This window comes from Ursus arctos, unplaced genomic scaffold, assembly GCF_023065955.2.
Source record: "Ursus arctos isolate Adak ecotype North America unplaced genomic scaffold, UrsArc2.0 scaffold_14, whole genome shotgun sequence".
Lineage (NCBI taxonomy): Eukaryota > Metazoa > Chordata > Mammalia > Carnivora > Ursidae > Ursus > Ursus arctos.
This window is the reverse complement of record NW_026622808.1, coordinates 15,135,787-15,155,306: the sequence shown is the minus strand read 5'-3', so window position 1 is coordinate 15,155,306 and position 19,520 is coordinate 15,135,787. Positions and strand designations below refer to the sequence as shown.

At 57.3% G+C, this 19,520-nt stretch overlaps 1 protein-coding gene across 3 annotated transcripts in view; it reads right to left on the bottom strand.

The window, feature by feature from the left end:
* HDGFL2 (HDGF like 2) overlaps window positions 1–19,520 on the bottom strand; it is a 22,277-nt gene extending 2,757 nt beyond the window's left edge. For 2 of the 3 annotated variants that reach the window (XM_026481116.4, XM_026481117.4), the window contains exons 1-15: window positions 19,363–19,520; window positions 16,580–16,656; window positions 16,348–16,486; window positions 9,849–10,040; window positions 5,838–5,954; window positions 5,658–5,729; window positions 4,863–5,028; window positions 4,686–4,761; window positions 4,272–4,581; window positions 2,997–3,094; window positions 2,072–2,145; window positions 1,805–1,875; window positions 1,366–1,467; window positions 904–1,117; window positions 153–285 (exon numbers count right to left, since the gene is read on the bottom strand). In XM_026481116.4, the coding sequence (XP_026336901.1) occupies window positions 153–285; window positions 904–1,117; window positions 1,366–1,467; window positions 1,805–1,875; window positions 2,072–2,145; window positions 2,997–3,094; window positions 4,272–4,581; window positions 4,686–4,761; window positions 4,863–5,028; window positions 5,658–5,729; window positions 5,838–5,954; window positions 9,849–10,040; window positions 16,348–16,486; window positions 16,580–16,656; window positions 19,363–19,434 (1,913 nt within the window). In that variant the 5' untranslated portion in view covers window positions 19,435–19,520. Of the gene's footprint in view, window positions 1–152; window positions 286–903; window positions 1,134–1,365; window positions 1,468–1,804; window positions 1,876–2,071; window positions 2,146–2,996; window positions 3,095–4,271; window positions 4,582–4,685; window positions 4,762–4,862; window positions 5,029–5,657; window positions 5,730–5,837; window positions 5,955–9,848; window positions 10,041–16,347; window positions 16,487–16,579; window positions 16,657–19,362 lie in introns of those variants that run through there. The other variant, XM_057311435.1, reaches the window with a different exon arrangement.

Genomic DNA, 19,520 nt, shown 5'->3' with positions numbered 1-19,520 from the left:
GATGGAGGACCTGAGGGTCAGCGGCAAAGGTGGGGGTGGGAGGCCAGCGTGTGGGACAAGTCCCTGTGGCCATCACCAGAATGAGCAGCCCACACAGTGAAGGCCTTGTCAGGAGGAGGCCCCCGTGGCTGCGGCCCCCTGGCAATACTTACTCGTTGTGTAATGGCTCTTCGGAAGAGCCACACCCCGGCCCCTCCTCGGAATTCTGTCCTTCCTCCAGCTCCTTGTCTTCCGTGCTCTCCTCCTTCTGGGACGTGGCCTCACCGTTCACTGGGGCTGAGAGATCTGGCAGGAGAAAGGCTCATGGGACCCCGTAACCCTGCCTGCTGGTTTGGGGCCAGGGGCCCTAAAGGAGCTGCCACCTGCCTTGAGGGCCCTGATCCTGTGTGCCCACATCCCCCTACCCCTACACCTCCCAGATGGCTAGGCACACAAAAGCCTAAAAAGGGAGGAGACAGTACATGAGGCCATGGGCAATGGGGGAAAAGCCTGCCGGGACAGAAATAAGGCAACGCCCCCTGCGGGCTGCTGAGGCTTCGGCAGAGCCATCCTGCCCCAGTCTGAAGGACCACCTCTCAGCCACTACGTGGGTACCACGTGACCCCAGAAGAAAGGACCGCCCTCCCGTAAGGCAGGGACAGTGGCACTGGGAGACACCCTCTTTCTCCAACCCGAGGCCTGTCCCATGAATGCTCCCACACGTGACCTGCACACATGCATGGCCTCCCATACTGTCTGGCTCTAAAGGTCTATGAGCAGCTCAGGTATGTGTATGCACCAGGCCCTGGCGACCTTGGGGACACAACCGGGCATGCAGAGTGCCAGCAGGAACATGTCACTCTAGCCATGGGGGGGTCGCCAAGCGGTGCCCAAGGCCCAGAGGGCTCCTATCCTGCTCCTCACCAGTGCTCGCCTCGACCTCCGCCCTCTCCACGGGAGCCTCCTCTCCAGCCAGCGCCTCGTCGGCCTTCTCCACCTCGGCCCTCTCCTTCTCCACCCCGGCTCTGGTCGCCTTCTGGATGGCCTCGATCTTTGGTCCCAGGACCCGAGACTTGAGCCGGGTGTAGACCTCTGCGGCCTTCTCCATCACCTCCTTGTTGGCCTTGTAACGGCGGATCTGGCCCGCAAGAGGCCTGGCTCAGGAGATGCAGCTGGTCTCACCCCCGCCACAGGCCCGCCCCCAGTGCCACCACCCCTGGCAGCACCTTCCCACGAGCACAGAGCAGTGGACACTGGCACTCTGGCCTGCCACCGCACCGGTGTCCTCCTGGACCCAGGGCTGCTGTGGCCAGGAACCCAGGCTCCCTGAGCAGACCCCTGCCTCGCCTGCCACCAGCCCCTTCCACTGCTGGGATCCCACCGTACCTTCTTCAACGTGGCCACCACATCTGTGTTCTTCTGGAGGATCTGTGAGGTCACCTGTAGGGTCCCCAGCTCCTCTAGTGCATTCAGACACCTCTTCACGTCCTGCAGGGTGGGGAGGGGGGTGAGGAGGGACAGCACCGAGTTGAGGGGGCCCTACGGGGCTCGCTGGCGGAGGGTGGAGTGCCAGGGAACCCCAGGGACAGTGGTCGGGACACAGCACTTGGAGGGCTGCTTGGCACCACCTGGTGGGGATGTCAAGCAATGCACCGAGGCGGCCAACCTGGGCCCTCTGTGGAAGACACCCAGGAGAACAAATACACTGGATTCGCCTCAGTTTCCTGAGATTTCTAAGGGAGCTCCAGACATGAGGGACAGGGGGCCTGCTTGGCTCAGAGGAAGTGGTTGCGACGTGGCCTCAGTGCCCCGCACAGGGCCTCACCGGATTGTCAACTTTCAGGGCGAACTTGATCTCGCTGTGCAGCTTCTGCAGCTTCTCCTCCACGGAAGGTTCTGGGGCCAGGAGAGAACGCAGCACCTGGGCCTGAGCGGGGCCGAGGGGGCTGCCTGGCCTGGCCCCCCACAACCTACCAACTCCCGCGACCCCGTCGTCAGAGCTGGCCGGGGACCTGCCCCAGCACCACTGTGGTGACAGGAGCGAGCTCCTCGCTGGCTCAGCCTCCTCCCTGCCAGCGACCTGGCCCCTCACCTTTCTTCTTCTCCACCTTCCGGTCAGGCGGGAATCCTTCTGACCGCTTCCGGGTTCGCTCCACCTTCGCGGGCCTGTGGAGTCACACCCCTTAGTCCTGCCCCGGACTGCCGCCCAGCCGCCCCACCCCGGCCACTGCCGTCCTCTGTGTGGTGGGGGACCCGCAGCCACTGTGAGGGAGACCCTCACGGGGTCCTGGAAGCTGGAGAGGGAGGGGAGTCTAGGCAGTCACCTGAAGTGAGCAGGGATGGCAGCCCTCCCTCTGGTTCTCGCCGACAAACAGTATCAAGTCTCAGAAGGATCATTATGAACTTACGACTGAGAGTTAGTGACTACTTAACAGAAACCGGAGTGAACGATCACAGAAAGGTACCCCAATCTGACAACAGTCAATGACCGAAAGCCCGTTTCCACAGCTCAGACTCGACATTCTACTTGGCAGCTAGCTGCTGAATTCCCACAGGCAGGTTCACTCACTGACGCCGGAACCTCGCTTGGCCAGTGGGCAGGGAGTGGGGCTGTGTCCCCCACCTTGGTGGGCCTTGGACTTAGAGTCTCAGAACCACTGGCCTGGGGGACGGTCCCTCCCCACACCACTGTTGACATGGGGCGGGTCAGTCTCTGGGGGGCGTCCTGGCCCCCCTTGGTGCCAGGAGCACCCCCAGGGTGACGACCATAGATGTGGTGTGGTGTCGCCTGGGGGCAAAATCACAGTCCTGGAGCAGTGGCTCCTACATAAGCTGATGGGGCCCCAAGAACCGGACACTCGGACTGAATCTATCTCCAAGACCGAATTCGGAAATAGGGTCGCTCCTGTAAAAGGTGAGGGGTGATGGGTCCCCAGGAGGCTGAGAACCGCAGGGACCAGCATGGCGCAGGTGGGCCCCCAGGTAGCTGTGGGAGGAGAGGCAAGACAGGTGCTGACCTGGCTCGGGGCCTCTCCTCGGGGCGCCCTCTCTTCTCCTTCTGGCTGGGTCTCCTTGTGGGCTCTGTGCTTTGTGACTGTCTTGCTGCCTTCTTTGCCTACAGCAGCCAGAGAAAGGGAGGGCTGGAATGGTGGGCAGTGGGAGCTCTCTTATCTTAGGGCATCTTAGGGAGCTCTCTGTATCTTAGAGATACGATACAGCCTGACACTTCCCGTCACCACCTCTGCACTGTTGGGAACTGGTGGAACAGGCAGGATGGGATGGGAAGGACTCCTGTGTCCAGTCCGTCCCTGGGCAGCAGCTTCTCAGGCCCTAAAAGGACACTCCCTTGATGGGTGGGGCAGCCCCACCATACACACTTCTCCTGTGGCAGGGGTTTGGTCCCCATTTTGTGGTCAAAGAAAGAGAGACAGGGAGAGAAAAGAGTGTCATCCTGCTTCCCCCATCCTCCCATCACATACGGCGCCATCTAGAAGGTGACAGGCCTGAAAAGTCAGGCTCAGAATCAGGTGGGCTGTGAGTACTAGGAGAGTGGGGAGTAGATAGGCCTGCAGGACTACACAGCGCATGACGGTCATGGCCGTCATCAGAGGCCTCCTAACTACTAGCCACTCACCCAGACTCCCTCCCTCCCCACAGCAGTCACAGGGCGCCTGTGAGCACCCCAGTCAGGTCCTGCTCCTCTGCCCATAGCTCTCTAGGGCTCCTAATCACTGAGGTAAAAGCCCAAGTCCTCCCCTTGATCCCCAAGGTCCCCCGTACAATCTGCCCTGCCCACTTCTTACCCTCCACTCCTCCCTCTCTCCTCCTCACCCACTCTGCTCCAGCCACACAGGCCTCCTGGCTATTCCTTCAACACACCAGGCCCACTGCTGCCCCAGGACCTTTGCATGGACCGTGCCTTCTGCCTAGAGGGCCATTCCCCCTGGGCATCTTCCTAGACCACCTCCCACTTCATTCCAATTCTTATTTAATGGCACCTTCTCAACTAAAGCCTTTAGGGTTAACCCTACCTAAAACAGAAAACCTCACCCAAACAGCTCCTGACCCTCGACCCTGCTTTTTTGTCCTTAGCAATGAACACTCTGGAACACATCTCATGTTGTCCCCTACACCCTGGCCCTTGGGCCCTAGTACAGCATCCAGCACACAGCTGATGCTCACTGAACGGGTAGAACTCAGGAACGGACTTGCTGGAAGGGGTGGGCACAAGGGAGAAAACCCACGGTAACCATCCACCCTGGGACCCCAGGACGCAACCCAGCGGGACGCACCTCTCTCTGCAGTTCAGCCTCGGGCCCGGAGTCGGAGGAGGACTGTGGTCCCCGCCCCCGGCCCTTGCGGCCCCGCTTCCTGACGGGCTCATCCTCGTCCCCGAGCTCATCCCCGCTGCTGCCCCCACTGCCCCCGGGTGGGGCCTCTCCACGCTCGCGCTCGCGCCTCCGCTCCTTCTCCTCCTTCTCCTGCTCACGGAGCCGCCGCAGCTCCTCCTCCTGCTCCCGGCGCCGTCTGGCCTCCAGCTCGCGCCGCCGCTCCTCGTCCCGGCGCTTCCACTCGCTGATGCGGTCCACCTCATCGCTGTCGCTGGGGGTGCGGGCCGGTTAGAGGGCCGGGAGGTTGGGCCCACCCACACAACCCCAGCCCATCACCGCCTGTCACTGCTTACCCGCCTGTCGCTGCTCACCCACCTGTCACTGCTCGAGCTGGTCGGGGGCCGCTCGGGCTTCGGCTTCCGCCCGCGGGGCTTTGGCGGCGGCTTCTCTGCTGCAGGAAAGGAGGGGAACGCCTGTTCTACACGGGCTCTCTCCTGCACAGCAGGCCCCCTGGACAGCCAGAGGTGAGGGGGCACACTGCTGGGACCTTACCTGGCTTCCTGCCCCGAGGAGGTTTCTTTACAGACACGTCCGAGTCGGAAGAGGAGGAAGAGGAGGAGGAAGAGGAGGACGGCGCCGACCTGGCCACTGCCACTGGCTCGCCCTTGGCCCCATCGGATTCTGCTTTGGAGTCGGAGTCGGAGGCTGAGGGCACCTTCTGAGAGAGGCCAGGGCATGGAGGTGAGAAGAACACAGGCCAGCTACAGGCCCCAGGGCCCCTCGCAGCCCCCGACCCACAAACATCTGCCTCCCTCCAACTAGAAACCCTTCACGTTGGCCAAGAATCACAGGCAGCCCCCAACGTGCCTGCAGACACACGATCACCCAGCTCAGTCTGCAGCGTGTGACGTCCCCAGGCCTCATCTCCTCCTTGGTGGAGTGGGGGAGGCAGAGGACAGCCACCGTTTTTTTCTAGTGGTTAGAGCTCTTTCTAATACCAACTATGGCCTGGAGCACTTCACTCCCTTCCAAGGCCAGGGTTCCACCATCCTATTTCCCAAACTGGCCTCTACACTTCTCAGGAGCAGTGGTAGCTTGGTGGTCTCCGGCTCCAGGCAAGTGCTCTGCACACACCGAGCCCAGAAACTGTGGGCTGAAACCATCAGTGGAGGCAGAGGTGGAAGGTGGAAGGTGGCGGTCCCAAGAGCTCCCTGTGGCCTATGACCTACCCTCCTCCAAAAAGGACCGACTCTAACCATGGACAGTGCCTGGTGACCATGGAGAGGATCTGTCAGGGTTTCCCACAGACAGGCAGGTGGGAACAAAACAAAAACAAAACACCTCTACCTTTTTCTTCCGCCCTGCAAGGGGGCCGCGCCGAGGGGCCCGGACCACAGCTTTCTTCTCGGGAGTGAAGTCCTGGGCAGAGAGAAGGGGGCTGAGCATGGCCCCCTTGGCTGACCACTGCTCGGCTCCCATGTGTGTGTCCACCCGCCCACCCACCCATGGACCCAGCCACCTACGCACCTGGTCACTGGTCTTCTCTGACTCAGATGAGCTTTCTGAGTTCTCCTCCTCTGATGGGGACACACTGGCTTGATCCAGGTCACTGGAGGCCTTTCGAGTTCGTTTCGAGACCGACATCTAGAAGGGGAGCAACCCAAACAGATCAACAATCAGAAAGCCTGTGTGGACGCAGAGCTGTCTCCTGCCTGGCCCCTCATACCCCGGAGAAGAGGTGAGGTTCTGGAACCTTTGGGAGGCGGGAGGGACCCTTTTGAGGATCTGATTAAAAACCACGGTTCTTGAACCATGAGGACACTGTGCTCAGCAAGAGAAGCCAGACACAGAAGGACACATCCCGCAGGACCCCACTCCCAGGAGGTCCCCAGGAGTCCCATCCACACAGATGGAGAGGAGATGGTGGGAGTCAGGGTTGGAGCAGGGGGTGGGGAGTCCGTGCTTCCTGGGGGCGGAGTCTTCGTGCGGGGAGATGGAAAGTTCTGGAGACAAGGGTGGAGGTGGTTGCATGACCGTGTGAGTGTGCTTCATGCCACTGAGCTATGTGGTTAAAACGGCAAATGTTATATTATATGTACTTATGCACAATAAAAAAAAAAGAAGGAAAAAACCAAACCAAGTGTCGTTTCCCCAGAAAAAGACGTATGCGTGCGTCCTGGAACCAGACAGAGGTGGCGGCTGCGCAAACGGGGGAGCGGACCACACGCCACTTAGCGGCGCTTTTTAGAACAGCTACTTTGTAAAATGTGAACTTAACCTCATTAAAAAAATGAAAATATACATATACACACATGCATGCATACAGCCTGCATTCAGTTTCAGGGGTTCACGCGTGCCCTGGTGTCCACCCAAAGAGGCCAACGGAAGAATTTTTATGAAGAAAGAACCGAGCTTTAGAAACAGACCTCGACTAGGGATGACCTGGGTCTTCCTAGACGGCAACTGCTGAGTTACACCACACTTTCTCTCCATTTTGTCACACCGGAGAAATGAGTCAGTTCTCGTAACAACGGTCACCTGAGCATCTCCCCTGCTCCATGCCCTGTCCCCCTAAAATTCCTGTGGTGAAGCCCTGACCCTCAGGACCTCAGAAGGGAACAGGGTTTGGAGACCGGGATCTTTAAGGATGTAATTAAGTTAAAATGATGTCACTGGAGGGACCCTAACCCAGTATGACCTGTGTCCTCCTAAGAAGAGGAGGTCAGGACACAGACACACAGGAAGGGACGGCCACATGAGGGTGGTGGGCACCATCCGCATGCCGAGGAGAGGCCTCAGAAGGAACCAGCCCTGCTGACACCGTGATCTCAGACCTCCCGCCTCCAGGAGTGATCCGTGCTACCTCTGTTAGGGCGGCTGGCATACCTGTCCACTCAGGTGTGTCCAATGAAAGATAAGGCCCCTACCGTCACACACCACATGTTTCCATCAGGAGAGGCAAATTGAAACATTCCGTGTGAATCTGTGGTTACTCTTCTTCAGGGGCGGTGGTCACGGAAAGCTGCCAAGAGGCCAGTGGGAAGAGGGACAGAAGAGACAGCAAGTACAAAGCCCCACGGATGGAAGGCAGCATGGCTGGTGAGGGGTCAGGGAAAGGATGGGGATGGGGTCTGGCTGGGGCCAGACCTGCAGGGCTGTGTGGGCCAAGTCTGGAGCCTGGCCCCACTTCACGGGCGGCCAAGCCAAAGCCGGTGCACTGTACACTCCCTGCTCCCTCTGGGGGCAGAGGTACCACATGCTCTCCCTTCTCAGCCCAAGGGTGCAGGACTCTCAACCTGGGCACTCAGGGAGTCCAGAGTTTGCCAGTTTGCATTCTGTCAAGACTCGCGAGGCAGTTCCAGGGTAAGCGCTTCGAGCTGGAATGTGGCCTGGTTCCCCAGACAAAAAGGCAGGAATCACGGGGACTAAGATGACCCAGGATGACGTCCACACGCCAGGGTACAAAGGGAGGCGATGGGGAGGGGCCCCAAGCAGTGAGATCTTGGAACCCCAGAGAGAAGAGACCCCAGGCGGCAGGCAGGGCTGAGCCACCAGGGCTCGGGGCTGGAGTCAGGGTCTGCCGTGTGGTCCTCATGAAGGAAGTCTGCCATGGATCCGTTCAGAGGATAGATGAGACGAGTAGAATGTGGACCCACAAAAACACACCGACAAGTTAATGCTAACTGAAGAACGAGAACATAGAAAGCCAGCCCGGCAGGAAAACCGCAGCCCCTCGTGGATTGGGAAAGGAGAACCACGATGTGCTGGGACCATGGGGCTACCAGGCAAAAGGATTCTTAAGTTCTCCCTGCTGTGGCTAAAAGGCGTTGCAATAAGAACTTAGATCTGTTTAATGCAAAGTTGGCCAAAAAAAAAAAAAAAAAAAAAAAAAAAAATCTGAGTAAATACTGACTTAAAAATGGGGGTTTACCTCTAAGGGGTAGCATGGTGGGGGGGCTGTTTTCTACATGTTTCTGTTTAACGTCCCCAGCAACTATAAATAGAAATAATGGGGAACTTTAAAAAATAATGCCATTATGTCATAAAAATTGGGTAAAAACCTAAATGCCCGACAGTCTCGATAATACACTGGGTAGAAACCATCCACATCGTAGACTACTTCTCAGCTGCTGAAGATCACGACTTACTACCGTACATAACGACAGAGAGACGCTCAGCATTTCACACACAGAGCGTGTGCACAATCGCCAATTCTGGGCTTCACGCAGCCGCCCCGTGTGTGAGGCACATGTGGGATCGTGGAGAAACACATCAGGGTGCATCCCGTCCCTGGCACGGAAGCCCCCTGCGCAATGTGGGCATTTTCTATTAGCTTCTCCACACTTTTCACACCTTTCAACTTACAAGAAGCGTGGTTGATCTTTATGAATGAAACCGAAAGCAAATGTTATTTTTATAAATAATAAAAAGAAAGCCTTACTGTGTCAAAGAAGTTGATGATAAATCCTAGTCCCTTCATTCTGTACCCGAATGTTTAAAAGCAGTGAAAAGGCAGACAAGGCAAGAAAGAGACTATCTCCAGGAGAACCAAACACTCTCGTCCCCTCAGGAAGCCACACACACCTGTGCTCCACAGTATGTTCACAGCAGCCGAAGCGGACACAACCAGATGTCCATCAGCTGATGAACGGATACGCACAATGTATCCACCACATACGGGCACGTCACTCGGCCGCGAACAGGAGCCAGGTGCCGACACGCGCTGCCCCAGCAACAAGCCCTTAGCTCACAACGCTCAGGGAGGGAACCAGACACAGAAGGCCACACGGGGTGTGAGTCCACGTGTGTGACACGTCCAGAACAGGCTCATCCACGGACGGGAAGGGGGCTCATGGGGGCTGGGAAGGAACGGGGAATGACTGCTAACAGGGACAGGGGTTCTTCTGGAGTCATGGAATGTTCTGGAATTAGCCAGTGGTGGCGATTGCACAGCTCCATTCATGTACTAACCACCAGTGAATTGTGTATTTTGAAAAGATGAGTTTTGTCGTATGTGAATAGTATCTCAATTTTTAAAAAGCATGTTAAAAAAAAAAAAAAGCATGTTAAACATGCAGAAAAATTATCTGCATGTTCAGGCTAAGGGCATAATTTCAGCTAGCAGGCTCCTGGGAGGGATAAGCCGAGAGCAAGCGCGTGCATTCTAGTTCAGCCAGTATCTGTTCAGTCTGGCTGGTGTTGAGTAAAAGGTCGGGCTAATACAGGAAAGCATTTCAACTTCATACTAGAGAGCCACGCTAAGCACACAGCCTTCCCCCGAGATGATAATCTACAAAGCGGAAACGGTAATATCTACTGGGCAATATTATAAAGGTTAATAAGATGACGCATGTAAAAGAATAACAAATAAAAATAAATAATAAAATAAATCAGAATGAAACCGTGTATTAAACACAAGAAGGCAGGACAGAGAGTGCAGGATGCCAAGGCCTCGTGGGGGAGGAGGAAGGGCCAGACTGTGGCTGGCCTCCCCGCCACCCCCCCAGACCAGGAGCTCCCGCCCCGCCCCTCCCCTACCTTCAGGGCTGCCGCCTTCCGCTTCAGGCCACTGTTGTCACTGCTTTTGTCTGAGTCTGAGTCACTCTCCATCCTGTCGCTGGCCGCTGTGGCGGTCACGGCTGTGACGGCCATGACCCCTCGGACCTCTTCGTCCTCGCTCCCGCCTGCCGGGTCGGCTTCAGGGGCCTCGCTGTCAGAGGAACTCACCGGCTAGGGGGAGGCGGGAGGTGGGGGACACAGACCATGAGTCACCATCAAGATGGAGTGGATTTCCCAACCAGGACGGTGACCCAGGGGACAGAACCCATGGCAGGGCTCAAATGTCAGGGTCTGACCTCCTTGCTTTCCAAACTGGGGGCCTACGGCCCAGAAAGCCCCAAGAACAGAGGCTGGAGGGCAGGATGACACGTGCAGTGGGTGCTAGGATTACAGATCAAACCTCAGGCCAGTGACCTAGCCTCTCGATGCCTCAGTTTTCCAACCTGAGCAATGGGGATGGCACCATTTTGGCCTCACAGGGCTATGGCCAGGATGAGGCAGAAGTGGGATGTGACATACTGAGGACAATGCCCAGACCGGCCAGAGGTCCAGCAGAGTCAGCTTTTCTGTTACTAACACTCTCATCGTTATGAACACAGGACCTCCGGGATTGACCTGCCAGGCATGGCGATTTCTGTTTCACCCAGCGTGCCTGCTTAGGGAACAAGAGCCACGGAAACAGCAAATGCTTACAGGGCACCCCTTCTGAACTTGCCCTGCACCGCGCTCAGGACGCACTTGGCCAGCACGTGAGCAGGGGCCTGTGCCAGGCGCCGTGCAGGGTAGCCGGTGAGCCCATACGTGCAAGCACAGCACGGTCCCTGCCCCTGGGGGGCTTACAGTCCAATAATGCCACACTGTGGGGACAGGGAGAGAGGACAGCACCGGTACGTGGGTGCTGAGAGATTGGGGAGAGGTGGGTGTGCAGCGGCAGGAGTGTTTTGAAGTGCGTTTTAGGGGAGAAACTTGGAGGGTGTGACGTTTTAGCAGGGAAATTGTCCGAAGCATGCAAAGGGGCAGGGGCTAGATGCATTCTGGAAAGCAGCAACAGCACAAGGGCAGGTGCCCCCACGAACTGGCGAGGTCAGTGTGACTGGTGTGTAGTGAGAGAGAGGAGGACGGGGCAGAAGAAGGGTTGGCGGGCCGGGCTGGGGCTTATGCAGGGTTCCGGAGGGTCTAGGGGACCCAGCAGATGGCACAATGACGGCCAGGCCCCAGGGCTCACTCGGGCCAGTTTCTGAACTTGTTCTGGATGTCTGATGTTTGAGGGAGGAAAACGACGAGCCCTGGTCATTTTCAGCCACCAATCGGTCCAGTGCGTGCTGCGGAACACCCAGCGTATGCAGCCCTGGGCTGAGGGCCGGGGCTAGACGCAGCCGGACGGCATCCCTGTCCACATGCTAACGGGGAACAGGCAAGGAATGCAGAGCTACAACGTGCCACGAGACGGGGTGCCTGTGACAGTCCTGGGGCACCCAGTGCAGCCAAGCCCGAGTATAAAACCTGACCGTGTTATTTCATGGTACTTCTTTACTGAATAACTGATTTTTCTCTTCTTTTTTTTTTTTTTATGAAAGCGATTGAGACTTTTTCGCAAACAAGGCGAACTTCCACCTACTGACGAACACAACGTGGGTCGGCTACAGAACGGAACACTACTCGGCCACAGAAAGGAACGGAGCTCTGACACAGGCTACCGCGTGGATAACCCTCCAAAACATACTCAGGGAGAGCAGCCGGAGGCGAAGGACCAAATAGGATTCATTTACGTGCAATATCTGCAATGTGCAAATTCACAGAGATAGAAAGTTGATCAGTTCTCAGGGGTAGGGCGCCCAGGCAGCTCAGTCAGTAGCACACACCACTCTTGCTCTCAGGGTTGTGAGTTCAAGCCCCACATTGGACGTGGAGCCTACTTAAAAAAAATAAAAAAGTTCTCAGGGGTTACAGGAAGAGAATTGGGGGTGATAGGTAATGGAGAGGGCGTTTTGTGGGGTGATGGAATGCTCTGAGTTAAATAATAGAGATGATCACAAGACACTATAAATGTATAAAAGCCACAGAAGTATATGCCATTTTAAAATGGCTAAAATAGTGAATTTCCCAAATTAAAAAACAACAACGAGAACAAGTCACATTCCCTTGGTGTAATCACAGCCAGGGATCAATGGGTCGGAGTGGGGCATGCACGCTGGCCAAGAAAAAAGCAGGGAGGACAAGAAGGGAATGACAGCACATGTGAGGACCCCTCCAGGGCCACACCGACTGGACACACGAGGCAAGACCAGGACCGAGGAACAAGGAAAAGCAGAAGCGTGGCCCACTGGGAGCCCAGAAGGAAGGAAACCTGCCAATGCTGGACAGAGGACGAGGCAAGGTCTTGGCAGCACATCAACGTGGAAACGCATTAAAAGAACAGAAATGTGGGTGCCAGAGCGGGGGGCGGCCAGAGGGAGCGGACAGGAGGGGACCTGGCCCGTCCATGACCTCCTGTAGGAAGGCCCCAGTCCTTCCCTGACTGAGGGGTCCCGAGCCCACCCAGCCTTCACGTGGTCGGGTTAACAGGTGAGAAAAATAAAGGCCAGGTGTTGGCAGGACCTTGCACTCAGCACCGAGCACCTTTTCTCTCCCCTGTAGTGCAGTGATAGGGCTCGATACGTACAATGTTTGACAAGACTGAAGGATGTAACACTAAGTAGGTCAGGCCCCAAACCTAAAATGCTGGGAAAGGATAATCTTGCTTTCTCGATGGACTTCCATCATGCCTCCTGCCAGGGAGCGGGTTCTCTTCACAGCAGCCCTGGAGGGGAGCAGGGAGACATGACCCCTGTTCTCCATGGTGGGGGTGGCACAGCAGCTTGGAGGCTAAGTGACTAGGCCCACGGCTCTTCTGCAGGAAATGGGTCAGCTTCATGGCAGTCAGAGCTGGCACTGGTTCAGTGTGAGCCCCCACCCCAAGCTCGCCATCTCCTCTGGGTGTACCAGATACGAATTGTCACCCTAATTTTGCAGACGAGGAAAAGGTGGTGTGACAGCTCAGGATCACAGAGAATATGTGACAGAGGCGGGATGCCAGCCAGGTCTGCCTTGGCCTCTAAGCCTGGGCCACTGGACGCAGCTACTGCTAATTAAAACTCCTCCTTGCTTCTGCCAAGCTCCCAACTAACTCGGGTCCAACTTGCGCCTCTCACGTCCCCCCAGGTGGCTGAGGCGAACGGGCCTGTCCCACAACTGGGAAAACGGACTCTCCGGGAAGGTAAGTGACTGGCCCTAACCTGTGCCTGTAGATAAAGCCGGGAACTCTGGATCTCCTGGGGTAAGCCCACGGAATCTAACTAGGTTTGGGGAAATTCTGTCCACACAGAGAAGCATGGGGCACAGAGAGGAACCAGGAGACAAAGGCCAAGAGCCAGCTGACCTCCAACCATCCCGAGCCCGATGGTCAGGTAAGGGAGGTGAGCATTCATTTCTCTCACTGCCTTAACGGATCAGGAGGGTGACTGAGGGGGAAAGGAAAGGTCACATCCAGCCTGGCCTCATTTGCAACTAGCACCTTGTCACCTGTTCAACACTGTGCCTGTGCTAGGTGCCTGACGTGCGTTTGCTCACGGGGCTCCCCCAGCAACCCTGTGAGACTCTGACACTACCATGACCCTCTGCCTTAAATGAGGAGACTGAGGCTCAGAGAGGCGATGTGGTGCCCCAAGGTTCACAGTAAGCAAGTGCTAGAGCAGGGACTCGAACCCAGGTTCCTGCCCTCACACCGCAGGGCTCTTAACCCCAGACCCTAAGGTGCAGAGATTATTCTTGGGGCCCTCTCCAGCCTGGGACATGGGAGGCCTGGGCTTTAGTCCCAGCTCACGCTCACCAGCTTAAGAACCGTGGGCAGGTCCCTGTCCCCTTTCCTCTATTGGGGGACAAGCATGTATTTCTAGGATCCTTCTAAGTCAGTGGTTCTCAACCAGAAACGACTTTTGTTCTCTTGGAGGCATTTGGCAATTCCTGGGGACATCTGAGGCCGCCAAAACTGGGGTGCTCCTGGGTTCAAGTGGGTGGGGGCCAGGGATGCTGCTAAACACCCTACAGAGCCCAGGACCCCCCCCCCCCAACCCCAGTCTAGAATGATCCAAGCACAAATGTTGAAAAACCCTGGTCTAGGTCTAAGAAGTCTCAGATTCTAGCTGGGTCCCTCTGGGCCTCAGTTTGCTTATCTGGAAAATGGAAAAGATGCTACCTGCCCAGGCTACTCTCAGGACTACTGTGTGGACCAAAGTACAATGAAGTTGGAACCACACTCAGATACCACTTTCCACCTCCCACCTTGGCAAGGAGATGCGGAAACAGGGCTTGCGGTCCCCTCTTAGTGGAAGAACCAGCTGAGTTAAGGCTGTCGGAAAGAATGAGTCTGTTCTCTGCATGCAAACCAACAGTCAAGATATATTTTTGGGGCACCTGGCTGGCTCAGTCAGTGGAGTGTGCGACTCTTGATCTCGGGGTCATGAGTTTGAGCCCCATGATGGGTGTAGAGCTTATTAAAAATAAATAAGTCAACTAAAAAAAAGATATATTTTGGAAAACAATAAGCAAAATTAAAAATTCTATGATTTAGAAGGGAAAGCTGCATAGGATTTCCTATGAATACAGAAGCTCAGAGGATGTACAAGAAATGAGTAGCTATGGCTATCTTGACAAAACATCGCAGCAGAGTGACCGGGAGGCAGGGCTGACTTCCCACTATCCCTGCACGCCTTTGTATCTTTTCAATTTTGCACCACAAGTCTGCATTCCCCTTCAAGATGGAAAGAGAAACGAGAAATCTGAAGGCTGAACAAAGAGACCGCTCAGGTACCCGGACAGCGCTGCTTCCGAGAGTGTGCCTGTGGCCTGGCTCCGTCAGAAACATCTACGTTGATGTGTGGTTAGGAACACCTTAACACTTCAGGGGTCCCAGGCCTGAGCCCCTGAAACCCAAACTTCCATGGGTGGGGCCCAAAAATCTACACCTCGAACAGACGTTCAGTTTGGAGCCACAGGCTTGTTAGAGAACCAAAGAGCAAGACAAGCTCTCACACTTAACAGCTACTTCTCAACCTGGGGAGTCTGTGTGGGGCCAGTTTAATGTCAAGGCTGTACCATTTTTGAGTTTATTTCCTCGAGGGCAGGCATCTACACAGCACTTAGCAAGCCGTGGGTGTGCAATAAATATTAAAAGGTGTGATGATTCACCAGCAGTAATAAGCTTAGGACGTAACCAACAGCACTTGAACTGGGGCCAGAAAAGGTTCACACAGAACCCAACTGTCTTGAAGACCTTCCGACCCATTCACCCACCAAGCCGGGAGACCCGGCGGGCAGCAAAGGGGGAACCTCCTTCTCCTGGACCCATCTGAGCAGGTAAAAGCAGACCACCACCAACATCCACTAAACGTGAGCCTGGCCCCCTGAGAAGGGGGTGCCAGACCCTCAGCGCTCAAGAGACACGTGGTGAGCAAACCCTGAATTCTGGACCGTGAGCTCCCAGGAGGCCAGAACTGGGTCTGCTTCATCTTGGACTACTGGTCCCTCGATACAGCAATGCCTACCGGATCAGTGGTGGCTGAGCTCACGCACACCAGACCCTCTCCACCTTCTGCGTCCCTCCCCACAGACCAGACCGCAGGCCCTTTTCTTCCCTTGGCCTCCCAGCCAACCTCACACCCACCCCTCCTGAAGCCAGACTACTCTGCGTCCCCGTGCCTCCTGCAGAAATCCCAAAAAACGGTGGCTGAAAGCAGAGCAGAGAACCCCAGCCCAGCCTCCCCTCATCTGCATCTCTTCCTAAAATGCCTAGAGCAAGATAGCTCTTTGCCACCTTTCTGCAGCCTTCCAAGGCTTTCCATGAATTTCACTTCAACTCATAAATTCTTACTCTGAACATTTCCTGACACTGATTGGCCACTGAGATGTCATCTTTGTGGTCCTTGGCACTTTTTTCCCACCTCAGCAAGAACTCTCACATCTACTAACCATGGCCTTTCCCAAGCCTAAAATCTGGCAGTAACAGGGGAAGGGAGGAGTGTTATTGACAGAAAAAGTTTTTTTCCTGAGAAAACAAAAGGTTTTTTAAGAGCTATAATAATGCTATTATAAATCCAAGCTAACTATAGAGCATTGGGTTTCACCAGGGGTGACCCTCCAGCCCTCCACAACCCCAGGGGTACTCATCAATGTCTGGAGAAGTGTCTGGTTGTCACAACTTGGGGGGGTCACTACTGGCATGGAGTGGGCGAGGCCAGGAGTGCTACTCGACCCACTGTGCCCAGGACGCCCCCGGACACCCCAACAGAGAACGGTCAGCAGTGCCAAGGGGGAATAAGCCCTTGCTCCTTTTCTAAGACACAATCTAGAACCACCTGTGGCACCCAATGCATGCAAGCACTGGGCACGACCTGGGCTCCACAGACACCACACCAGTCATTCTCCATCCCCAGGTACTCACCAGAGGAGCGCTGTAGCTGGCGTGGGGATTGTTCTGGATCTCCCACAGTCCCTCATTGAAGCCTTTCCTCTTGTTGGGTTTCCCGTACTTATCTTTACATTTGTCGTAAGGAAACAGGTCCTTGGGTCCCAGGAAGGCTCTGGAGAAAGGAACCATGGGGCCAGTCCCAGGTGAGTCAGGTCACCCAGGAGGCACCAGGTGGGAAACTCGAGCCCCACCTGTGGACACTTACGTTTCGTGTGTACCAAAGAAGAAAATAGGGTACTTGTTGGGCGGGGGCTTCACGGCACCATCGGCAATGTCATCGATCTGCAGTGAGAGGCAGGTCAGGGGGTGGCTGGAGGACACCTTCACCCACTGACCCAGGAAATCACCAAGAAATCAGCTAAGTTACTTGAGGTAAGCATGCTTCGATTGAGGGAAACACATCACCTTCCAGTTAGGCATCTGCATTCTTCTAGGAAACCCCCCCCCCTCTGTGCACACCTGTCCCCTCCCCCCAGAGTGTTCTCTCTGCCTCCAGGGCAGATGCTTCACCTGAGCAAAGCTAAATATGGTCCCCTGAGCAGCCAGGATGTGGGGCCAAGCTCAGCTTCTCTACACTTCCAGGACCCTCCCACGGGACCCCTCCCGCAAAGAGGCGATCGGTGGTCGGTCTCCCAGAGGCAGCAGCTGGCAGCTCCAAGGATGCAGAGGGTGGGGGGTGGGCTGCAGGAGACAGGCCCTGAGCATCCAGGAAGTCCCACCCTCTCCCTACAGGCCCATGGGCCCCGGCAGCTGTCAGTCACCTCCCCACAGGAGGCTAGCAGCCCCTTCACTTCCAATCAGGTGCTTGGAAATGTTCCGGGCTTAGAGAGCTGGCAGGAGGGGGGACGGAGAAGAGGGAGAAGCTGGTACTCTGGAAAGAAGGGAAGTGCCCGTAAAGTTTCATGGCTCTAGTGTCCCCCAAGAAAATAAGCCGAGCAAATGAGGTTAAAGTGAGTTTTCTGGTCCCCATTAATCCCTTCCCATCCTCCACTATGCCTGGGGGCTACTGGAACCTTCCCTGCCTCCCTCACCCAGCCTCCTTTCTCAGTTCTCTGGGCTTTTCAAAGTCCTTGGTCCCCGGGCATCAGGCATCCATCCCAAGCATCCCACTCCTGCACAGCAGCTTCTCCAAACTTCATCACCCTGAGAACTAGCCTGCCACGCCTTCCAGGCCCAGCTTCTGCTCCGGCCTCACTGAGGACCCGCCTCTGAGCCTGAGGCTCAGACATCCTAGCAGCAGCACCAGCTCCAACTGTTCTCAGGACCGCCCGGTCAGTGTCCCTTCCTGGCCTCCTGTGGCAACCTCTCTGCACCCAGACCCCCAGCTTTGCGTGATGCCCTTCTGCTTACTCCCAACAAGCAGGGAGCGAGGCTGAAATCTCCAGCCATCTCACAACACTGCCTGGGCAACTCCTGTGCTGCTTCAGTTCCAGCCTCATCCTTCCCATGCCCCCTGCTGCTGCCTGGGCCTCCCACCCCCACCCCCCAAATTCCTTCAATCCTGTCATGCATATTCCACCAGCCTAGGTTCTGGGGCAACTTTATCCCTAAGACCTGGGGATGACAACCTCCAGGTCCCTCCTCCACACTGGCCTGCCCTGGGTAGTGCCTGGAACTGCACTCTCTGGGACTTTCAGACTCAGGACGCCCTTCAGACCTGTACCCGTCAGACCCTCTGGGTCCCCTGGATCTCAGCTTCTTCTACAGGGGATCCCCGAAGTCCCCTTGGCTCAAGTCCTTCCCTCAGATACTCTCTCTTTCGGGCCTGAGCCCGAAAAGGTATCTGATTCAAGTACCAGGGAGGACCACTCCAAGATCGCCCTCAACCCCACACCCCAGCCAGTCTCCTCCACCAGAGGAGTGGGGAGGGGGTCCTCACAGGGCACTAGCCCCCAGGGTCCCTCAAGCAAGTCTCATTCCAAGCCCTGGTCCCTGACCCCCCACATTGTCAGATGAGTCCTCTCAGCACCAGTAACCCCGTGAACACAGTCGCCAGCACCATTTCCAGCCGCAGCCTCCCTCAGCCCCCTCAGCCTTAACTCTCAACCCCTCTCCCTCACTGCATCCCTCATCTCTAGCCCGCCCTCACACATGGCCTGGGGCCCCACGCTGAGCTCTTCAGTCCCGCGCACCCCCCTCCCATCAGTGTGATTCCTCTCCTTAAACCCCATGTTCCTCAGCTCTCCTCACACCACCAACTCCTTCAAACTTGAACCCTGCCCCCTCAGGCGCCAGGTCCCTCAAACCCCACCTCCCTTGGCTCTGGGCCTCCCGGCGGCTCCCACACCCCCGGCGCGGGGTCCCTCAGGCGCCCGGACCCCAGACCGCCGCGGCGGGCTTCCTCAGGTCCCGGGACCCCCAGGCCCCTGCGCGGGGCCCCTCAGGCCCGGGGATTCCCAGACCCTGGTGCGGCGTCCCTCAGGCGCCGAAATCCCCAGACCCCCGCTCGGGCTCCCTCAGGCCCGGGGACCCCCCAAACGCGGTGCGGGGTCCCTCAGGCTCCGGGACCCCCAACCCCCCGGCACGGGGTCTCTCAGGGCCGGGAACCCCCAGACCCCCGGCGCAGGGTCCCTCAGGCGCCAGGACCCCCAGACCTCCGACGCGGGGTCCCTCAGGCGCCAGGACCCCCAGACCCCCGGCGCGGGGTCCCTCAGGCGCCGGGACCCCCAGAACCCAGGCTCGGGTTCCCTCAGGCCCGGGAACCCCCAGACCCCGGTGCGGGGTCCTTTAGGCCCCGGGACCCCCAGACCCGCGGTGCGGGCTCCCTCAGGCCTGGGGACCCCCACACCCCCGTTGCGCGCGGGTCGCTGAGGCCCGGAGCCCCCAGACGCCCGGCGCGCGAGTCCCTCAGGCCCGCGGACCCCCAGACCCCTGTTGTGCGCGTCCCTGAGGCCTGGGGACCCCCGGACCCCCGGCGCGCGGGTCCCTCAGGCCCGGGGCCCCTACTGCCCCACCCCCCCGCCTGGCCCATCTCCCGCGCGGCCTCACCCGGGCCGGCCAGTGCGGGTAGCCCTTCATCTTGGCGAACACCAAGTCCCCGGGCTTGAAGGCATGCGGCATGCTGGCGGCGGGAGACCGAGGCCGCAGAAAGCGGCGGCGGCAGCGGCGGCAGCGGCGGCGGCGGCTGCGGCGGCGGCGGCAGCGGG